Genomic DNA, 20,595 nt, shown 5'->3' with positions numbered 1-20,595 from the left:
CCCCTGTGTCGTTTTGTCTTCTGACCCAGCCAACTGCTCACAGACAAAGGCCGGGGGCACCAGGCTGTGCCAACTGTACGAGCTTTGGGTCCGACCATTATTAGCCTGGCAGTTCCGCCACAGCCTAAGCCTCGTTGGCATTAAAGCCACGTCACACTGGCAGAGAATGTGTCCCCTCCCCTGTCACCACCCGTTGAGAATGAATCTTTATTCTTGGGCGTGCAAACCTCAGCTGGCTTTGCGCTGTCCACACCAACCCATGCTCTCTCGTTTGAAAATCTAGTTGGCCGATAGCAAGAAGAGGGTCGATGAGGACGTGGGCACCATTGAAGGTTTGGAAGAAGTCAAGAAGAAGCTTCTCAAAGACGTGGAGGCCCTGAGCCAGCGGCTGGAGGAGAAGGCGCTGGCGCTCGACAAGCTGGAGAAGACCAAGAACCGGCTGCAGCAGGAGCTGGACGACCTCACAGTCGACCTGGACCACCAGCGCCAGATCGTCTCCAGCCTGGAGAAGAAGCAGAAGAAGTTTGACCAGGTGTGTCCGGTCAGCGCCCTGCGGTGACGGTGGCCTGTGTCCTTTTTAACGGGAAGAGGAGCTTGTCCCTTTGAAAAGGCGGCTCTGCATCTTTGTGGCGACAAGGAGGGCAACGGAGCACACTTCCCTCCAGCGGTGGCTTTCCTCACGGCCTCTCTCCCCCTCCCTCCTAGCTGTTGGCAGAGGAGAAGAACATCTCGGCCCGCTATGCGGAGGAGCGTGACCGCGCGGAAGCAGAGGCCCGAGAGAAGGAGACCAAAGCCCTGTCGCTGGCCCGGGCCCTGGAGGAAGCGCTGGAAGCCAAGGAGGAGTTTGAGCGGCAGAACAAGCAGCTGCGCGCGGACATGGAGGACCTCATGAGCTCCAAAGACGACGTGGGCAAGAACGTGAGTCGCCCGGGCGCAGGCCTCCCGTGGGCGGGAGGATGGGCTCCGGGTCCCCTCCCCCGCAGCTACAATCGATCCCAAGGTCACCTTGGATTTGAGGAGTTAGGAGGGTGACTTGGAGGGACCTGTGTGCATTTCCAACACAAAGTCAGGGCAGCAAGGGCTGGGTGGCCAATTTTACCCGATGGCCTGAAAGCAGGCCAGAGACTAGTCAGCAGACAGGTTCCTCCAGCTGTGCCTTTAGTCCTGAAAGACCAAAGCCCGGGGTCCCCAGAGGTGGTGATTGTGGGGCACACCAGAAATGACGGGTGGAATGGCCACGCACGTAGGCTGGCCCGAGGTGACCGGATGGTTATCATCTGAGCATCGGCCTACAGAGTAGGACACCCGCTGTCCTTTCTGCACCTCTGCTGAGGGCCAGCTCTCGTGGTTTAGGTTCATGAGCTGGAGAAGTCCAAGCGGGCCCTGGAGCAGCAGGTGGAGGAGATGCGGACACAGCTGGAGGAGCTGGAAGACGAGCTTCAAGCCACCGAGGACGCCAAGCTGCGGCTGGAGGTCAACATGCAGGCCATGAAGGCCCAGTTTGAGCGGGACCTGCAGACCAGGGACGAGCACAATGAGGAGAAGAAGCGGCTGCTGATCAAGCAGGTAGGGCAGAGCAAGACCAGGGCCTCCGGTTCCCCCAGCCCTGCTGCTCCGGACCAGTGACCGGCTTGTGCGTGCTTGCGGACATTAGCTGGGGCAGCGTGCATTAGTTTGGCCATTTGAGAATTTCCATTTTGACTTTACTGTGATTGGGTTTGATTTTCTTTCTCAGACCCCTTAATTAATATTTAAGGAGCCTTGCTGGTGTGGTGGTTACTCGATGGGCGTAACCAACAAGGTCGGCAGTTCTAAACCACCAGCCTCTCTCCAGCACAAAGACTAGGCTTTCTTTTTTTTTTTGAAGTTGAGAATGATTTTAGTGAGGCAGGGAAAGAACTCCCGGGAAGGAACGGAGAGCAGGGGAGGACGAGGGCATCTTGAGCCCCAGGCGGGTTCCGATACCCAACAAGTTAGGTCGGGGGGGGGGGGGGTGGGACGGGGGACTCGGCGACGAGGTTCTACCCTCGCCTTGAGTTTTGGGGGTCAGGATACTTCTCCAGTATGTTGCTGCCTCACCCAGACTCTGTGCCCGAGTCCAGGAGACGGCCTTCTGCCCCCCGCGGCAGGCGGTGGGATTGGATGGGGGGCAGAGGGGGCAGGTGCTAGGGGGGTGGTGCTGACCTTGTGCGGAGCCGGTACTGCAGGCTCTGGATGTGACCTTTACCCTCGGGCTGTCCTCAGGTCCGGGAGCTGGAGGCGGAGCTGGAGGACGAGCGCAAACAGCGGGCTCTTGCCGTCGCCGCCAAGAAGAAGATGGAAATAGACCTGAAGGACCTCGAGGCCCAGACCGAGGCAGCCAACAAAGCTCGGGACGAAGTGATCAAGCAGCTGCGCAAGCTGCAGGTGAGGGGGCGCCGGACCCGCACCTGGGGGGAAAGGGAGGGAAAGCTCTCTCATGTACACTGTCCCTTAGAAGTCGGATGGGGCTCTGTTTTCACGATTTCCGTCGCTGAAAACGAAAGGGGCAAACTGGTATTTTTTATGAAGGTGATGTGGGAGAGGTTACATTGTTCTTGACTCCTGCAGCCCTATTGGATTGACTTCCTTGAAGAACATTTTTGGTGAGTTTGGCACTGTCCAAAGTCACCGGTCCCTCCGGGAGAAAGATGAGGCTGTAAATCCGTACACTCCCGCTCGGGCGGGCGGTTTGGGTTCTGGTTGTCATTGCAAAGGTAGAGCCAGATCGGCTTCTTTCTTATCTAGAGGTGAGTTTGTTTGTTCGTGCGTCTTAGAGACGGGGTGTCTTCTGCCTTCATTTCCGGAGCTGCTTGTGTCTCCTCGGTTGCTGCTTCCCGGTTCCTCGGGAACCACCCCTGCTGCAGCATCAGTCTCCCCGGCTCTTCCTGCAGGTGTATTCCCCTCTTTATGAAGTGGGATTACACCACTAGTCTCGTGGTCGCTGTCAGGCGCCTGCGAGTCAGTTCCAAATCACCGTGCACTCCTGGCTGCCCCCGCCCTGAGACACGCTCACAGTTAGGTGTGAGCCCATCTCTGCAGTAACTGTCCGTCCACCTCCTCAAGGGTCTTCCTCTTTCTCACTGACCCTCTGCTTGGCATGATGTCCTTTTCCAGGGACCAATTCCTTCTGATCGTGGCCAAGCCCCCGACGTACCACCAACGAAGGCTCATCCTCACTGCTTAGGAAGGAGCTTTGGGGCTGTACTTCCTCCGAGACGGGTGTGTCTGTTCTGGGTGCTCACGTGTTCTTGACCAATACCATCCTTCAAATGGATTTACAACATGTATTTGTGCGCCCTGCTTCAACCCACAACACTCTCCCCTTTGCCCCTGGCCCCCCCCACTTCAAAATTCATGTTTCATACAAAACAGACTCATTCACCCAGAAATTTTACATCCGCTCCAGGCTCCAGAGCTCATCTTCCGAATTGCCGAAATCACGTAACTTTAGGCATACTTCATCCTCCTGTGGCATTCCTTTCATCTGTGATCCCTTTGAGATGCAGAATCCAAGTTACGCTGCTTTCAAAGGCAAGGGTAGAGTAAGCACAGGGTACACCTTTCCATTACAAACTAGAGAAATCGAGGAGCAAAAAAATATAATAGGCACCCGGCAAATCCAACCCAGCAGGCCGACTGGCATGAGCGCCCAAAGCAGGAAAATAAACCTGCTCCCCCAGACTGTGCGACCCATGCCCCACCAGCCAGACCCTGGTGCTGCCCACGCTTTATGGATTCCGGGTGGCGATTCCCTGGCCCTGGGCGTCAGCAGCATCTTTTGGGCCCACAGAGACAGCTCTGCTCCCTTGGCTGTAGGTGGCCCCATGCTGAGTGGTACCCCCAGCCCCTCTGACTAATTCCTGTGGCGGCAGCACTCCCGCAGCGTTGGGTAGCGGCCCGGCCCCGGCACACCTTGAAGGCACGCTGACACTCCAAGCTGGGGCTGGTCAAGATCCAGCCCTGTGACCCAGGAGACTAGTTGCCCTCCGCCCTTGGAAACCGAGAAAGCCCTGCGTCCCTCGCCCCTCCCAACAGTCCTGCTGAGTTCTGTGCCGCTCCAAGGTTGGGCCTTTAGTGTCCTTGGGAGAGAACAAGAGATCCAGCTCCTTTTGACCTGTTTCCTGCCTGTGAAGTTCCAAGAGGCAGACAACGCTCTCTCCGTCCGGTTCTCTCTCGGCCTGCTGCGGCCTAAGCTGGCGTCCTCTCTGCTCCGGCAGCTGGTTAGACCCGTCGGTCACAGGTTACGTGTCTTTAACAACAGTTTTGTGTAGCCACGTCCGTGACGAAGGTTCCAAGGTATGGTCCTTGATTTGTGCAACCGGAGCTCCATCTTCGTTGGCCAGTTCACGTCGTTCTCCGCAGCAAGGAGGAGCGGCTCGGCCCCTTTCAGATCTCGCTCAGTTTTTCACTTAAAGCCCTACCTTCCACCAAGCCTTCAAGCACACAGCTCAGACACGGGATCTGCCGCTGCGCAAGCACTGCCCGTTGCAGCCTTTCGGAGCCCCGGCGGCAGCATGGTGGCAGGCCCCTGCCCGCAGCACAGGCGGTCTGAGCCGCACCTCCGTTTCTGGTGACTTGGGTGCTGCTACACGACAGTGTCCGACGTGGGTGGTGGCTAATTCACTTTTCCACTGCCAGGAGCCGAGAAGTCAGAACCCTGGGCACCGACTCTGCAGGAAGGCTTTTTTCTCTCTGCCACTCGTGGGGAGGGGCGTTTCTCAGTCACTTCAGCGTCTGGTGCCTGGGCACCTTCTGAGCCCACCCCTCCCTGCTTGTTTAAAGAGGTTGGCTCAAAGACCACATAACCAGTGGGCTGCTAACCCACAGGCACGGAGGCGAGGATTCTGTAACTTTAATTCACGTGTGTGTGGGGGGGGGGGTGTTCAACCAGCCAGAATTCCTGGGGTAGAGCTCACTTGGACTCGGTGGAGAACCTGTTTTATGTGTTGCTGCGTCCAGTTTGCGTCCGATGTTTTGTTTTGTTTGCTGAGAATGTTTGCACGGATATTCATAAAGGTAAGAGGTGTCGCTCTGTGTTGCTTTTCCTCCTGATACCCTCCCATCGACACTGTGTTTGTGTGTGAGTTCTCACGGGCGGGGCGAGTCACCTGTGTGAAACTGAGGAGGTGGCTCAGCGTCCTCTCTGTTGAACCGCAGGCCCAGATGAAGGACTTCCAGCGAGAGCTGGAAGAGGCGCGGGCCTCCCGGGACGAGATCTTTGCGCAGTCCAAGGAGAGCGAGAAGAAGCTGAAGAGCCTGGAGGCAGAAATACTGCAGCTGCAGGAGGTGCGCTGGCTTGTGCTCACCGTCTGCCATGGCTGTCCAGGCCCGAGACGCGTGCTGGGCGGTCTTGGTGGCCCGCTGTTATGTCCATGTCCGTGTTCACTGTGGATCCGACTGTCCCCGGGGCTTCCACTTGGCAAACAGTGGCCGCCGCTTGACCCAGCTCACACTCTCTGTCTGGCGCAAGACAAAGGGGCAGACCAGTAACTTTCAGAGCCTTGTCCCCATGAGTGAGGAAAGAAAGGGGTGTTCGTTTGGCATTGCTAGACATGGGGATCCTAACCCCGACCTTGGTGTTGGGAGATTGCTTGTTGACTTCCCTTGGACCCCAGTTCCCCCTCCATAAAGTAAGGGAGATGGTGACGCACCCAAAGCCCTGAAGACGTGACCTGGGTTGGGAGCCAGTGGGGTGAGAACTGGGCAGGTCACCCTTCCAAGGGAAGTGTATGTGGAAGCAGCAGGTGGCCCGTGGGGGGAGCCCTTGCCTGCCACGGGGCCCAGCCCTGGGCCTTAGTCTCGGGAGCCTTCAGAACCAGGTCGGTCCGGCTCACGCTTCTGAAGTGTCCCAGGAGTACGGACGAGGTGTGCTCCGCGAGGAGGCAGGCGTCTAGCCACTCCTGGTTGGGCATAATGAGGGCCACGCCAAGCGTCTCAGAGTACACTCCCAGCACATCTGCTGGTCTCTGGGTAACTGACAAGCCGGGGTTCGGGGCCAAAGTATACACCACAGTCTGCCCCCGTAGGAGCTTGCCTCGTCGGAGCGGGCCCGCCGACACGCCGAGCAGGAGAGGGATGAGCTGGCCGATGAGATCGCCAACAGTGCCTCTGGCAAGTGAGTCTCGGCAGCAGGGTGGACAGACCGGGTGGGGGTCCGGGAACTGAGGGTGCCCACCAGCCCCATGTTTGGGTCCCCTCCCCTCAGGCACAAAGGCTCCTGGTCTCACTGGGGGGTGGGGTGGGGCGGCGGAAATAATTCCATCCAAGATGGAGAGAGACTAGCTCAGAATCCTGAGCGAGTGGACAGCGGGCCACATCTTCCAGTGCCAGCCTGGCCCTGGTGCGGCATCAGGTGCTGGTCTTGGGTGCCCCGGCCGTGGCTGCGCCAAGGGGTCACACTGTAGTAGCCAAAGGACTGGGCATGTTTCCCAGCAGTCCACCCTCGGCACGCTCTCCTGGACTCTAAACCGGGGTCCCACCGTGGCTTTTCCTAACTCCGACAGTGGTTCTCCTGTCTGGGAGGCGGAGGGCAGTGGAGGAAGGGCTGCCACTGGTCCAGACGAAAGATGCTGGGCTGGACCAGGGCGTGGACCCAGGGGTGGAGGTTGCATGCGTGACGGGAGGGGCAAGGGACAGAGAGAGGACCGGGGGTGCTGCACGGAGGCGCCCCCCCCAACCCCATGGTGAAGAGCTGGCGTTGAGCCGCCTCCCCTCCAGGTCCGCACTGCTGGATGAGAAGCGGCGTCTGGAGGCGCGGATCGCGCAGCTGGAGGAGGAGCTGGAGGAGGAGCAGAGCAACATGGAGCTGCTCAATGACCGCTTCCGCAAGACCACCCTTCAGGTGACCGCGGGGCGCAGGGCCCTCGGCGGGTGAGGCTGCCCTGCCCTGCACTGCGTGCTCACGTGGCTAAGCCCCACCTCCTCCCCAGGTGGACACCCTGAACACCGAGCTGGCAGCGGAGCGCAGCGCCGCCCAGAAGAGCGACAACGCGCGCCAGCAGCTGGAGCGGCAGAACAAGGAGCTGAAGGCCAAGCTGCAGGAGCTGGAGGGCACTGTCAAGTCCAAGTTCAAGGCCACCATCTCAGCCCTGGAGGCCAAGATTGGGCAGCTGGAGGAGCAGCTGGAGCAGGAAGCCAAGTAAGAGGCCACTGTGGACAGCCTGTCTGCGAGAGGTTGGGGACTGGAGAGAGCCGTCCTTCGCCCTTGGGGATCACCCCATCACGTGGGAAAGAAAGTGCCATGAACATCAGGGTGAGGTCAGAGGCTGGGCCCACCTGCCAGGCCTCAGGGCTCAGCGAGGACTGACCCAGGACCCCACAGCTCACGGCTCTGCCCAGTCTCTTGCCATAGGCCGGTCCTTCCCACCCCGCTGCGTCAAAGTGAGGGGTTCTGAAGTTGTGCTCAGCATGACCTGCTCCCCTTTTCTGTGTGTGTGTGTGTGTGTGTGTGTGTGTGTCTTGAAGAGGAGCAGTCCTGCGCTCTTGTCTGCCCAACCCAGTTGCTGACTTCCCCACTGGGGACAGTGGGCCAGGACAGGGTGATGTGAGAGTGGCCGGGAGCATTGCTCCGTGCTGGCCTCGGGTCTGTAGCAGCAGGCTACAGACAGTACACCCGGCTCCCAAGATCGGGTGAAGGAACCACAATTTGGTTTCTAGAGTGTGTTGTTCACCTGCACTTGGAGGAAGCTCGTACCCAACACTTGCTGTTTGGGAGGCCATCAAAGAACACGGCACGGGCCGTGGTGCTCAGAGCCTCTGTCCCAAAGGCCCGTGACGTGCTCGGACATGGGTGACCCTCCAAGGGAGGAGGAGGAGGAGTGTGTGTGTGTGTGTGCGTGTGTGTGTGTGTGTGTGTGTGTTCAAGAAGTGCGCAGTCACCGTGCTGATGGCTTTCGCAGGGAGCGAGCTGCTGCCAACAAGCTGGTCCGCCGCACGGAGAAGAAGCTGAAGGAGATGTTCATGCAGGTGGAAGACGAGCGCCGACACGCAGATCAGTACAAAGAGCAGGTCGGCGGCGGCAGGCACCGGGAGCATAAGTGACCCTAAAACGCTGTGCGGGAGGCTGGGTCGGGCAAGCACGGGCCGTTTGTGTCCCTGGGGGCTCCCCGGGGCTGGCAGCACCGTGGTGGTGAGGACTCGGGCTCCACCCTCGCAAGGCTCACAGGCGCAGAGGAGAGGTATGGTGAGGAGGGGCAGGGCAGGCCAGGCCGGCGAGCAAGGCCAGAGGCTGTGCTGAGCGAGACCTGGCCTGCAAGCATGTCCGTCTCCTCACTGGCAGCTTGTATCTCCCCCCTGCCCTGACCTGGCGGGCAGTCGTGTCAAACTTGGGGTTGGGTCTGCGTCGGGTGGGTGACTGCTCTCCTGAGTGCTGTGTTAGGACAGGAGCAGCTGTGGACACCACGCTCGGGCCCCTACGGCCTTCTGCCCACCTCTCCTCTCCTTTTCCGGCTGATGCCCTGACCCCACCAGGGCGGGGGGCTCTCAGTCCTTTGGCCTGCCCAGGGGGCTCTGGACTTGTATTACAACCAGCTGTGAGCGGGCATGCTGCAGCCCCCTGGGTTGGTGGTCAGCCACCTCCTCGGGTCTGCTGCCCGTCAGTCACTGTGGATGGAGCGAGGAGGCCCGTTCTTGCGCATGGCTTTCAGGAGGGGCCTGGGGTTGTCGTTCCCGGAGCATAGGTGGCGTGGGTCACAGTTGGGGGAAGGCTCCTGTCGCTGCGGCCTGCCTGAGATTGGCAGGAGACCCGGGGGGCTGGGCCAGCCCCGGGGGGTGAGGGGAGTGTGCGCGCATGTCCGCCCGCATGGCAGTTCCCACCCGGGGTCCAGCGGTGACCTGTGTGACTCCCGCAGATGGAGAAGGCCAACGCCAGGATGAAGCAGCTGAAACGGCAGCTGGAGGAGGCCGAGGAGGAAGCTACACGTGCCAACGCATCTCGCCGTAAACTCCAGCGGGAACTGGACGATGCCACCGAGGCCAACGAGGGCCTGAGCCGTGAGGTCAGCACCCTCAAGAACCGGCTGAGGTGAGTGGGTGCTGGAGCAGGGGGGTGGGGGGGGGCTCGCTCTCGGGTGAGCTGCACCTGGCACCGGTGTGTGTACAGTGAGTGGCCCCTTAGAACTTTTTTTTCCCAAAACCGTTTTATTAGCTGCTAATCCAGATACATTCCACAGCTGAGTCACCTCAAGCAGCAGTTGTACACCAGCTCCCAAGTCCATCAGCTCCTCGACATCGCTCCCCCACCCAGCCCCCACTGTACCCCCAGAGCCCATGTCCTACTTGCTGTCTGTCGGCTCGTCAGTCCTGGCTTTCATGCACTGAAGGACAGACAGACACAGAGCAGAGATTCAAGAAGGCTGCCCACAGTGACCGGATCCATCAGGGAAATCTGAGAGGAAACACTGAACAGCGGATCAGACCCCAAGCGTGTCAGAGGAGGTCCATGGACAGGCCTTGATCACTCAAGTTAGCTTTCTCATTCCCATCCCTGTAATTCCTCAATCGTCCCCCTCGTCTGTCTGTTCAAAGCACCTGACATTCTGGGGCACCGGCCACCCGCTCATGCTCCTGGCTGTTCACGGGGTGTCCTGCCAACCCAAGATGGCAGGAGACGTTCACACTGAGGCCGGTGTCCTCCCTTCCCACTGGCGGGGCTGGCAAGGCCCGTGCACAGCCAGCCTCAGCCCACGCCCACCTCCATACTGGGCACAAACCACTGAGCGGGGAGCGCACACGGGCAGTACAGGCAGGCCTCCTTCCCTCGGGTCACACAGGTCACTCGGGGACGGGCAGCAAGTGAGCCGGTGTGCCGCAGGAGGCCCGGCCCTCCTCCTGCGCTGGCGGCAGACATGCACACACCCTGGGGAAAGACCCTGCCTGTGGGGCCGCGAGCTGCGTGGGTTACGAAAGGTGGTTTGAATACGAGGAAGCAGCAGAAAGATCCTGCTTGACCGACCGAGCTGGAATTAGTCAGTGTCTGGCCCAGGTCAGCAGAAAAAGGATGCTGACCTTGGACTGATACTTACTTTCATGCCATTCCTAACTCTGAGGACCTCCTGCTCCAGTGACGTTTGAGGCGGGACGAGGGTGTGTGTGGTGCAAACACAGCCTCCCCTGGTCAGTTCAGGGTCCCCAGCACGTGTCCAAGGAAGTGTTCCGTCTGCGATGGGTGGTGTGGTGTGGTGTGGTGTGTCAGGCTGGGTCGCCTAGGAAGCAAAGCCAGTGACACTCAGTCGTGTGACAGCGCCGCACCCAGTCAAGTTCACGGTCCAGCAGTAACCAGGGCCCCTGCAGGCTCAACTGTGGGAAAGGGGAGAGGGAGTGGGGAGCAATCCCACCGTGGATATAAGGTCAGTGGGGACCAAGGCAGGGTGCCAACAGCTCCCAGGGTCAGGGGCCCACGTAGGGCCGTCCCTGGAGGCAGACAGAGCCCAGCAAGGGGACAGGAGGGCCAGACCCAGGGAGAAGTTCCCAAATTACTTCATTAAAAGGCCACACCCCTAAGGGGGCATCACCTGATTGACAGGGTGGACCCCACCCCTAACTCCACACGGCGGGCACCTACTCATGGTCGCTGGCTTCCCCCGCAGGCGGGGCGGCCCCATCAGCTTCTCTTCGAGCCGATCCGGCCGGCGCCAGCTGCACCTGGAGGGGGCGTCCCTGGAGCTGTCCGACGATGACACAGAGAGTAAGACCAGCGACGTCAACGAGACGCAGCCGCCGCCGTCGGAGTAGAACTGCCATGGGCTGCAGCGGACGGACGCGGCTCGCCTGCCGCCAGAGGGGCCGCCTGCAGACTGAGGGACGGAGGGCGCCCACGGGCTCGCGAGCGGAAGGAAGATCCGCTGTGTCTAAGGGCTCTCCGGCCTGCCCGCACTGTATCCTGCTTCGACTTTCTATAGATGCGTGTGCATACATACATACATACGTATATACACACGCGCCCAGCACACACTATTAAGCCGATGGTCTCCTCACTGCCTCTCCTGCCCCTGCGTTCGCCGGGAGGCCATGTGGCGACAGCCCGTGTTAAGAGGAGGCCCTGCAGCCCCTCGGCCCCAAGCGCGGGGTCACTGCGGTGGCTGCCAGCACTCTGCATGCTCTGTGGTACAGACCGTACCTTAGTTTCGTGTTCACGCACCCCGCCCCCGCCCCGCCCCCACCACATGGAGTCTCTCCGAACATTGTGGAACCTAGACTGCACTTGTAGCTCATCTTCTTCAACACTGATCATTATTTCAGTGAGCAAACTGTGAAGGGGCTGGGGAGGGGGCAGCATCCATGTGGGGTTGCCCTGCCCGCCTCCCAAGGGGTGGCTGTGCCCCTCCAGTTGGTGATGCCCCACATGTGTTCCTGTGAACTGGCCTGGCCAGGGTTCGTCTGTGCAGTGGACGGGCCGGGAGGCCGCCCTGGCGCCGCCCCACATGCAGCCCCCACTTTGACTTCTGGCGGGGGTGCGGGGAGCTCCTGAACCCTGACTTGTCAGAAGCCGGCAGCTCTGGGCCCCGCAGCAAGTGGCGTGGACGGCCCAGCCCACCCCTCACCAGCCGGCTCTCCTGCTGACCTTGCAAATTCAGCCGCTGCTTTGAGCCCCAAAAGGAAGTCTTGGTGTCTTGTTCCCAGACGCGTTCCCTGTTTGTCGGGGAAGCGCGGAACCCCAGACAAGGCGCCATCTGCCTCCGCGTTGGCAGGCCAGTGGACGGGAATCCCCTCCAGCCCCACGTCCCACCCCCTCCCCCGCCTTGGCCGCCACGGCCGCTCCCTCCGGACAGTGTTAACAGCAAGCATCTAGCATTCTCTTTTGGTTGATAGTTGAGCAAACTGACATTACAGAAAGTGCCTTAGACACTACAGTACTAAGACAATGTTAAATCTATTATTTGCCTCCACAACAATGTAATGCGTTAAGTTTTGACTGCTTCGTATCATGTACCTCTCAAGTCGAAGTGGTGTCACCGGCCTTCAGTGACGAGCAATCAGTGTTAGCTCCAGCCCCGTGCTCCTGCGGCGTGCTTGGCCACACCCCTCTGGGTTACAAGCTTTAACATCTGTGGGGAAGACTCTGCCGTGTGGCTTTGGGATCTCCGACCCCTCCCCGCCCTCGATGAGTTGTCCTGGCTGTTGGCCACCAGACACCTGACTGCAAATCTCTTTTCTTGTATTCCCATATTTCTAGACAATGATTTTTGTAAGACAATAAATTTATTCATTATAGATACTTCAGCCTGCTCTGCTTACTTGGAGGGCCCGTTGAGAATGAACAGATGTCGATGCGCGAGAATAAGCCTGTGGACACGGAATCTCTCTTCTCCCCTCGGCTCTCGGTTCCCATCACGGTAGCGACACAGTCTGAAAGCCAGGCAGCCGGGCTCCCCGGGGAGCCTGGTCAGCGTTCCTGGAGGCTGCCAGACCCCAAGCCGAGCCTCTTGCCAGGGGTGCTTGAGGAAGGGAGGGAGAAGGAAGCCACCGGAAGCGGCAGGATGAAGCCTCTGGGAGGGTGCTGGTCACTTTACAAGGTCTAAGTCACCCCAAGGAGCCGGGTGGAATAGTGGTGACAAGCAGGACTGCGGCGAGGCGCAGGGGCAGCAGTGCGAAATCGCCCATGACTCCTCGGGAGAAAGGCAGGGCGTGCTGCGCCCGAATATAGTTAGCAGTCTTGGAGACTCACTGGGCCATTCTACCCAGTCCTATAGGTGACTTGGCAGATTAAGAAGTCTCCAACTGCATTCTGGGTGGGATGCCTATGGGGGATTGTGTGGAGACGGACCCACAGGCAGAGCCTCTCCGCAGACTGGCTAGGACGAGGTGGGCAGCGAGCGCGCAGAGAGGAAGCAAGGTTCCTTGAGGGTTGTGTTTATTCCATACAAGTCTTGGGCCGGCCTGGGTCTGGGCCTGGGGAAGTGGCAAGTGGCTTTGCTGAAGGGTCTCAAGTCTGTGCGTGTTTTTGTGCCCAAACGGCGCTGACTGGGCACACATGAACCCTGCTTGCACCTCAGATTTTGTTCGTGCTGTTGGAGCCGGGCGACCCGGGAGAGTTTGGGCTCGACCCAGCTGGTCAGCAATGCGAGACACGCTTCTTCCCCACTGGCTGCTTGCACTGGGGTGAATGTCGGTTTCCCAAAACAGCCTACGAGGAGAAACAAACGAGAGGGGCTTAGGCCCGGTCCTTGATTCCTGCGGGGAAGTGGTTGTATTGTCGGATAGCGCCTTTGTGGGGAGAGCCCCTGTAGTGCAGTGGTCAGGAGTTGGGCTGCTCACCGCCCTCTCGGGGAGCGCTCGGGCAGCCCTGCCCTGTCCTGTAGAGCTGCTGGGAGTGGGCGGTGAGCCCCGGGTTTGGCGTGGGGTGTTTCACATACACGGGGGGCTGTCTAGGAGCTGGGCTTGTTGTCCAAAACTCCGGACCTGGAGGTTGTGCTCAGCGGGACTTGGGGCAGGACCTGGGGAACCCTGGGTTTAGACAAGGCCTTGCTGGGATGTGAACGTGAGCTGCTTGCACAGGCACGTCTGCTGGGCTGCCAGCTTCATCAGTTCAAAACTACCAGCTCCACGAGCCTGTCGGCGCCCATAGGCTTTGGGGACCCAGCAGAGCACGTCCACTCTGCCCTGTCGGGTCGCTACGAGCGGCAGGGAGTCTGGCGTTTGAGAAGGAATAACTAGGCCACCGAGACCCCTCGCCTGGCTGGCTCCTGTGAAACTCCTGCCACACACACAGGCTCTAGCACCCCATCCTGGCTCCTTCCTGTGCCCCTCTGGCCCATCTCTGGAAACCTCAGCTAAGAAATGCGGGGGCATGTGGCCAAGCTGGTGTCAAAGCCAGCCTGCCTGCTGGCTCTGGGCATGACTGGTCCGTGGCTCTCTTCCTCTGGAGGCCAGCGTGGCCAGGGGACAGGCGTGTCTTGTCAGGATTGAGGAGGGAAACAGCTCAGGGTGGGCACATTCTGGGGACCACTCTTGCCCACTTTCCGCCCTCTAAAAATAAACAGCCAGCCAGTGGAGAGGCTGGTTCCTGTAGCCTCTAGGGCAGTGTTTCTCCAAGTGGGTGATGCCGCCCCTGGGGGCCGCTGGAACCATGCGGGAGGGGGGGGCCTGCAAAGGCAGGCAGCCCCACATTATCCTGATTGTGGCTCTAGTACACCAGTATGCCGTTCGTGAGGCTCTGGTAAGGGAGCAGCAGGTAAAGTAAGTTGGGGACCCTGTTTTAAGGGCTCCTGGTCACTCCAGGAAGAACCACAGAACACCTCCCCTCCCCACCTTCCCAGGAAAACATGTTCACACGTTACCCACAGTCTGAAATTGCTGGAAGCTACGTCCCATGCCAGCTGCCAGGGCCAAGTGGGGCAGCCTACTTCCCCTTTGAAACCAGCGGGCTCCAACCTAAGAGCAAGTGTGAGGATGGCACAGGACTGGGCGGTGTTTCCTTCTGTTCGAATCAGAACAGACGCCATGGCTATCCGAAGGCATAGTTCCCTGGTGCCAGTTTTGAAAGATGATGCCAATGCGCGTGATGTGTGCAGTTTGACCAGGCGTCTACATTCTTTTTTTTTTTTTTTTTTTTGCGTCTACATTCTTAATGAGATGATTAGTTCAGGTTGGATTGCTTAAGGCAGTGAGGTCTGTCTCTCGTTTCAAAGTCGCCAACAGCCTTATTCAGGATGGCACAGGACCTGAGCGGAGCTTCCACCGCCGAGCGTCCATCTCGCCTGGACTCCAACATGCATGTGTTTTTAAATCTAAACCCTCCTGTCTGGCTGTTGCCAGAAGTTGGGACTCGGGTGCCACTGCCTGACCCTTCCGAGTAAGAGCAATAACGGCATCAAAACGGGCAGAATGGGCGTCAGCAGCCTTCCCAGAAACGCTGCCTCGCCAGGGGGCAGTCATGCAAAAGGCCGGCCCTGCTGCTCCGGAAGCAGGCCACAGGGAACCGCCTGTGCAGGAGTTATGGGAGTTAGGAGGCAAGTCTGTCTTTAAAAGGCATAAAGGAACTCAATAAATAAATCTACATGATAGCATTTCCTAGTTCTCGTCGGGATGCTGTTCTTAATGGCTCAGGAAATAAAGGTGTCTATCGGCTCGTCGGTGTCTTGAGTATGAAATACTGTAGTGTCTCTTCTCAGCAGACAGCACTGCCTGGTGACAAGGGGCAAGACCTTGGGACTTCCCAGCAGAGGTCAGCAGGGCAGTGGAGGCAAAGAAAATCATTCTCGGTGGGTTTGGGTTTTGTTGTTGTTGGTTTTTTAATGCAATTAGGACAACTCTATGGAAAAACCCAAGAACCTGCAAATAAACTAATTGCATTTCTCTATTTCATCTTTTTAGCGAGCATGCCTTTTCACAGTGCTGCGATGTTCACACGCATCTATCTTGTCTTTTCCCACAGACCATTCCCAGCGTGTTCCCGTCGGCTCTGTGGAGTCCCGGTTCTATAGACGCATCCGCTTCCCCACCATCAGATAGTCTTGCAGCTGAATTGTTTCCTCGCTGTCACTGGGCACCATCCCCTAAGTGGGAAATTTTTCTAGCACGTATTGTTAGAGTCAGGCAAGGCTTCTAGTGGCTCCAGGAGTAAGTTTACCTTTTTGCCTGGCTTCTAGGCGGGAGGGCCATGGGTGTGTGGCTTGTGTGGGCTGCTCTTTTTTGTTTATCGTTTTATTAGGGGCTCACACAACTCTTCTCACAATCCATACAGACATCGATTGTGTCGAGCACTTTGGTACATGCAGTGCTGTGTGGGCTGCTTTCGCTCAATCACGTCTTAGCCCAGACCTGCTGTTTCATAGCTCCATCGAAACCGGTTGAGTAAAGGGTCCTGCACCTGAGCTGGACATCACCTAGGCCTTGATTCACCATGCACGTCCTGGCGACCCACCAGCCTTCGCGCAAGCCTTTCCACGGGGGCAGTAGTCACTGCCACGCATTCTAGCTCAGTTCCTCTGCTGGGGGCCCAGACCCATCTCGGCACTAAGGCCAGCGAGGCCTCTGGAAAGGTGGTGAGTCCAGCAGCCGCCTCGGGCCCCATTTCCCATCCCGACTGCCACTAAGTAGGCCGCGAGCTCAGGCGAGTCACAAGCTCTGCGCCACTCTCTCTCCTGGAGACGGAGGGCCAAACCTGCTTATCCGGCTTCCAAAAGTTTATAGCAAAATGGAACTCAAAGAAAACAGAATATTTTCCGCAAACTTTTTGAAGCCCCGCACGTGCGCACACACACACACACAGTCCCAACAGCCCTAAGATCCTGGCTCTTAGCCGGGTTGGTGGGGGCGGTGGGGTCGTTTCTGGGCTGAAAGGAATGGGTGTGCTGGTTCTTAGTGACTTGGGAAGATGTTGGCCTGGGGTAAAATGAAAACATCCGGAGGCAAGGGTTTGTTTTTTGCTCTCTCAAAGATTCCTCTAGGCAGAGATCACCACCAATTGGCCCTCGAGCCAACCTGGCCCATCCCTGAAGGTTTTACCGAGAGCCACACCTGGGCAGCTGACGCCCCTAGGAAGAAAGACCCACAAGGCATGCCTCGCTCAGCAGCTGCCACGCCAGGTGACACTAGTCGCTCCCGGGGAGCTGAGGGCGGAACCTCGGAGCAGCTCGGAGCAGCAGGCTTCTCTGCATGTGGATTAGGGCAGAAGGAAGTCTGATCATGTAGCCTACTGAATGTTTTGTTGTCACTCAGGAATTCTTTTACAGTCTCCAAATGTAAATCAACTGCACTGTTGGCTTACACTGTTTATTATAAGCAAGCAGAACCTGATACAGTCAGACTGGCCCCACTGGACACATGTCTCAAGTCCAATCAGTCAAGTCTTGCGACCACCCGTGTGGCCCCTCCTCTCTTCCTGAGGGCTGAGAAGCCCACAGCCCGAGAGCCAGCTCCCTCCCCAGACTGTCGCCTGGCTGCGCTCCATCTAGCTGGTGTGCGTACTCCAGCTCCTCTCAAGGGGGTGGGGGGCGACCCCAATAAAGCAATCTCAGCCTGTTTTCTGTGAAATTTATTGTTTCCACATTAAAAGATTTGGGAGGGAGAAGGGGAACATTTTTCCTTCTTTTTTAAACCACATGATGATCCTATACAGCTGCCCAGGGTAGGCCACCATCGTAAGTCATTAACATGCCGTATGAGTTCTGAATAAATAAACGCTACAGAGCCCAAGTTATATACAAAGGTCTTAGGCAATAATGTTTACAAACCTATATACAATAAAACAAATGTAAACAGTAAATGCAGCATGAGAGTAATCAAAGGGTGTGCAGGGACAGCCAGCGGCGGACCAGGCCACTGGTGAGGAGGACGCCGCCCCTCCTCCGAGTCTGAGGCACGTGGAGGGGAGCCATCGGAGTGTGGCCCACCGAGGACCTCGGCCCCGGAGGCCCCTCTGCTGTCTGGGCTCCGGTGAGAGTCGCTGCTCTGGGAGGCAGGTCTATGGAATGAGAACTGCTCAGGTGAATCAGAAGGTGCAGAATCTGTTCCCGAGTTCGGTGAGCTTCCAACTCTTTGCCAGAAACAAGAAACAGGCCCAAAGGCGGGCCCAAACGGTTGGAGGGTGAGGGGGCCACATGATCATGAGCACTGGAACTGCTCAGGAGGAAGCTCGGGTGGTTATACAGCAGCCTGATTTAGGGGAGAACTTCTAGCAGATTTGTAAAGTCCTAAACACAACTAAGTCCTATCAGTACAGCAGGGTGGGCTATGGGATGGAGTGACGAATGGGTACTTCCGCATCCAGTGACCAAGCAATACACGGATGTGTCACCTTGTGACCACAAAGTGCAATCATGTGAAACCAACGGCACTACGGCGAGAAGAGAAAATAGCCAGTATTGATAGCGCGCAGAGTCCTGGAGCCGGCAGGCCCAGCCACCGCCACGGCACGCGGCCTGCCGTCTGCCAGCTCCGGGAGGCAGACAGCGGGCATGGGGCTGGGCCCAGCACCGAGGCGTGAGGCGTGGGTGTCCTGGGATGCTGCTGGAGGAGGGCAGAGGCCCCCACCTGGAGGCCGGGCACTCACACACTGAGAGGCAGCATCCCCGGGGCCGACGAGGGGCGAGAGGAGCCTAGGCCAGGCGGAGGAGGAGCTGGGTCAAAGCCGTTCACTGCCCTGTGGGATGACCAGAGGGGGCAGGGGAGAGAGAGACACTGTCACTTCAAATCGCTCTTGAAGCAGCCGTCAACGCATCTCTTGCCCAGACTCTCCCTCTTCCTGGCCCAGTGTGCATTCCCATGGCCAGAGCTGAGAGTCGGGAGCCCGGGGGGCGGATCGCAGGATCCCCTCCCGGCAGCTTCTCCCAGGCTCTGTGGCCACCCTCCCACTTTCTCTAGGGCAGCCCTGACACAGAGAGAGATCCTCCGACTGCACACCCAGTAACACTGGATGGCGAAGGGCTAGATAACCATCAAAACACACTTTACCACAACTTTAATAGCATAGAAACTATTCTATATCAACGCTAAGTGGAAAATGAAGCAGGTTACCAACACACTGTGTATGTGGAATTGGGGAGGGGAGGGGCCAAAGTCATATGACATATTCTAGACGCAGATGCTCAGCCCTGAAATAGACAGCTAATCTGTAACATACATCGGGGGAGCTGTCTGTGTGTGTACAAAAAAAGCATCTATGAAGGAGTTCTAAATGATCATGGAAAATTTCCATTATATTTCAATCCCACTTTTCCATGAATTTTTTGAAGTCCCCTCATATATCCTAGAAGGAAAATTTAACAATAGTTACTTTTCTTCCCTCTGAGTCTGGGTAAGTTTTATTTCAGTACACCTTTGTTATTTTCCAAATCTCCTGCAGTGTGCAAAAGTATTTTTAACAAGGAGAGAAATTACATTTTCAAACTATTAAATAAGCAATGCCACCTGGTTAGACGTCTGCCAACTCAAAGCAACAGGCCAGCCCAGCACAAGAACCCGCAGTGGAGAGCCAGCGCCCGAAAGCCCAGCCCAGCCCAGCCCTGCGAGTGCAGGCTCCCGAAGCAGCCAAGGCGTGAGTGCACGGCCTCCTCAGCCGCTCCACAGACGCCCTCGGACGCTTGGTCCCACTGGCAATCCCACACTTGCCCCTCGCTGTGCTCACTGGGGTCGGAGGGAGGGGGCGCTCAAGGACGAGGGCAGACAGCATGCTCCCCACAGACAGCTGGAGAGCTAAGAGTCCGCTCACAGAAAGAGGCTGGCAAAGCCTGCACAAATGGCCCCCGTCCAGGTCCAAGCCCACGGTATTCAGAGCCCCAATTCTCACAACTGAGCGCATTTCTAGTTTGCCACTAAGCTTGCCCCTCGGGCCACAGGGGACGGGGGGCGGGGGAGCCGACGAGAGCAGCCCTCTCCCTGTGCGCTCCAGTCTCGGCTCAAGCCTTTCTCCTCTTCCCTCTGGCTTGAATCTAAGTGTGAAGTCTCGTCACCTTTCCTTCATCTCCTCCCGGCCTCCCAAGACGCCCTGCCCAGGAGACAGGGCCAGGTCCCATTTTCCACTGTCGCCCCGCAAAATAACTCCTACTTGTCATCTGTCTGACTATTCCCAGTGTTCTGTTCCCCAAGCCTGCTTCTCATGGAAATAGGGATGCCTCCGCTTTACTGTGTGGACATCAAACTCCCTGCCCCCACAGATCATGAGAGCCGGGCAGGTGGACAGGAGGCAGCCTCCCAACTCCACAGGAGACCCAGCAACCGTCCACAGAAGTAAGCAAAAGCAGCACCTGTGCCATGGCTCCACGGGCAGGTTCAAGTTGAGCTTCTGGCATTTTGCAGCCAGGTGGGCCTTGAAGGAACATCAAGTTCAATCCCACTGCTCCATTGATGAGGAAACCAAAGCAATACAAGGCCAGTGACCTGACTCAGCCCCACAGCTTGGCCCCAGAGCCCAAGCTGTTTCCCTAACCCCCGTCTGCTCCTGGTCAGAGGGCACCAAGCGCTCGGCGTTCCCAGCCCTGGTCAGCTCTCGCGGGGACAAATGAGCGTGCGATCCAGCCGAGAGGAGAGCACACACTAGGGAAGGTGGGGGCAGAAATGGGCACTCTGGATCTGAAGGTGGGTGGGGTCGAGTCAGCACAAACATTCAGCTGGGGGCCCTCCGCACACCTCTCTCTCTCCCTGTGCCAAGAGAAGGCAAGTAAGAGAGGAGAGGAAACGTCAAGCTGGCCCTGTCGGTGGGATTCTCCGTCTAGAAGGGTCACTACTCCAGGGGACTACGAAGGTGTGCAGTGGAGAAGGGTTGCAGAGAAGAGGCCTGGCTCTATGCACACCTAGCTTCAGGAAGCAACAGAAGAGCCGAAGGGAGACGTCCCAGTGGACAACACGGGGCAGAATGGAGACAGACCGGCATGTGCGGGGCTCCTCTAAGTGGAGGAAAGGTTCCAGAAACTGAAAGGCATCGCCTTCCCGCCAGCTTTAAGAAACGGAGCTGAGGCGGGTCATAAAATGACAACGAAAGAAGCAAAACAGGAAGCAGTACATTTAGAAGCTAGTCAGGTGATAAACCGCATACAACAGACAAGGATGAGCACTGCCGACCTGTGGAGGAGAGAGACAGAGAGAGAGTGAGAGAGAGAGAGAGAGAGAGAGAGAGAGAGAGAGAGAGAGAGAGAG

The 20,595-nt window shown here is 58.0% G+C and overlaps 2 protein-coding genes across 3 annotated transcripts in view; one reads left to right on the top strand and one right to left on the bottom strand.

The window, feature by feature from the left end:
- Positions 1-12,235, top strand: part of MYH10 (myosin heavy chain 10) — a 127,451-nt gene extending 115,216 nt beyond the window's left edge. Inside the window, exons 31-41 of the mRNA XM_075560917.1 lie at positions 284-532; positions 706-918; positions 1,354-1,566; positions 2,245-2,406; positions 5,179-5,307; positions 6,048-6,136; positions 6,739-6,862; positions 6,951-7,159; positions 7,920-8,028; positions 8,871-9,043; positions 10,608-12,235. Coding sequence (XP_075417032.1) covers positions 284-532; positions 706-918; positions 1,354-1,566; positions 2,245-2,406; positions 5,179-5,307; positions 6,048-6,136; positions 6,739-6,862; positions 6,951-7,159; positions 7,920-8,028; positions 8,871-9,043; positions 10,608-10,752 — 1,815 coding nt within the window. The 3' untranslated portion in view covers positions 10,753-12,235. The remainder of the gene's footprint in view (positions 1-283; positions 533-705; positions 919-1,353; positions 1,567-2,244; positions 2,407-5,178; positions 5,308-6,047; positions 6,137-6,738; positions 6,863-6,950; positions 7,160-7,919; positions 8,029-8,870; positions 9,044-10,607) is intronic.
- Positions 12,236-16,980: 4,745 nt separating this feature from the next.
- The window catches only part of NDEL1 (nudE neurodevelopment protein 1 like 1), a 29,558-nt gene continuing 25,943 nt past the window's right edge, over positions 16,981-20,595 (bottom strand). For both annotated transcript variants that reach the window (XM_075560916.1, XM_075560915.1), the window contains one exon: positions 16,981-18,103. In XM_075560916.1, the coding sequence (XP_075417031.1) occupies positions 18,096-18,103 (8 nt within the window). In that variant the 3' untranslated portion in view covers positions 16,981-18,095. The remainder of the gene's footprint in view (positions 18,104-20,595) is intronic.

Source organism: Tenrec ecaudatus, chromosome 10 (assembly GCF_050624435.1).
Source record: "Tenrec ecaudatus isolate mTenEca1 chromosome 10, mTenEca1.hap1, whole genome shotgun sequence".
NCBI lineage: Eukaryota > Metazoa > Chordata > Mammalia > Afrosoricida > Tenrecidae > Tenrec > Tenrec ecaudatus.
This window is presented reverse-complemented; position numbering and strand designations above follow the sequence as displayed.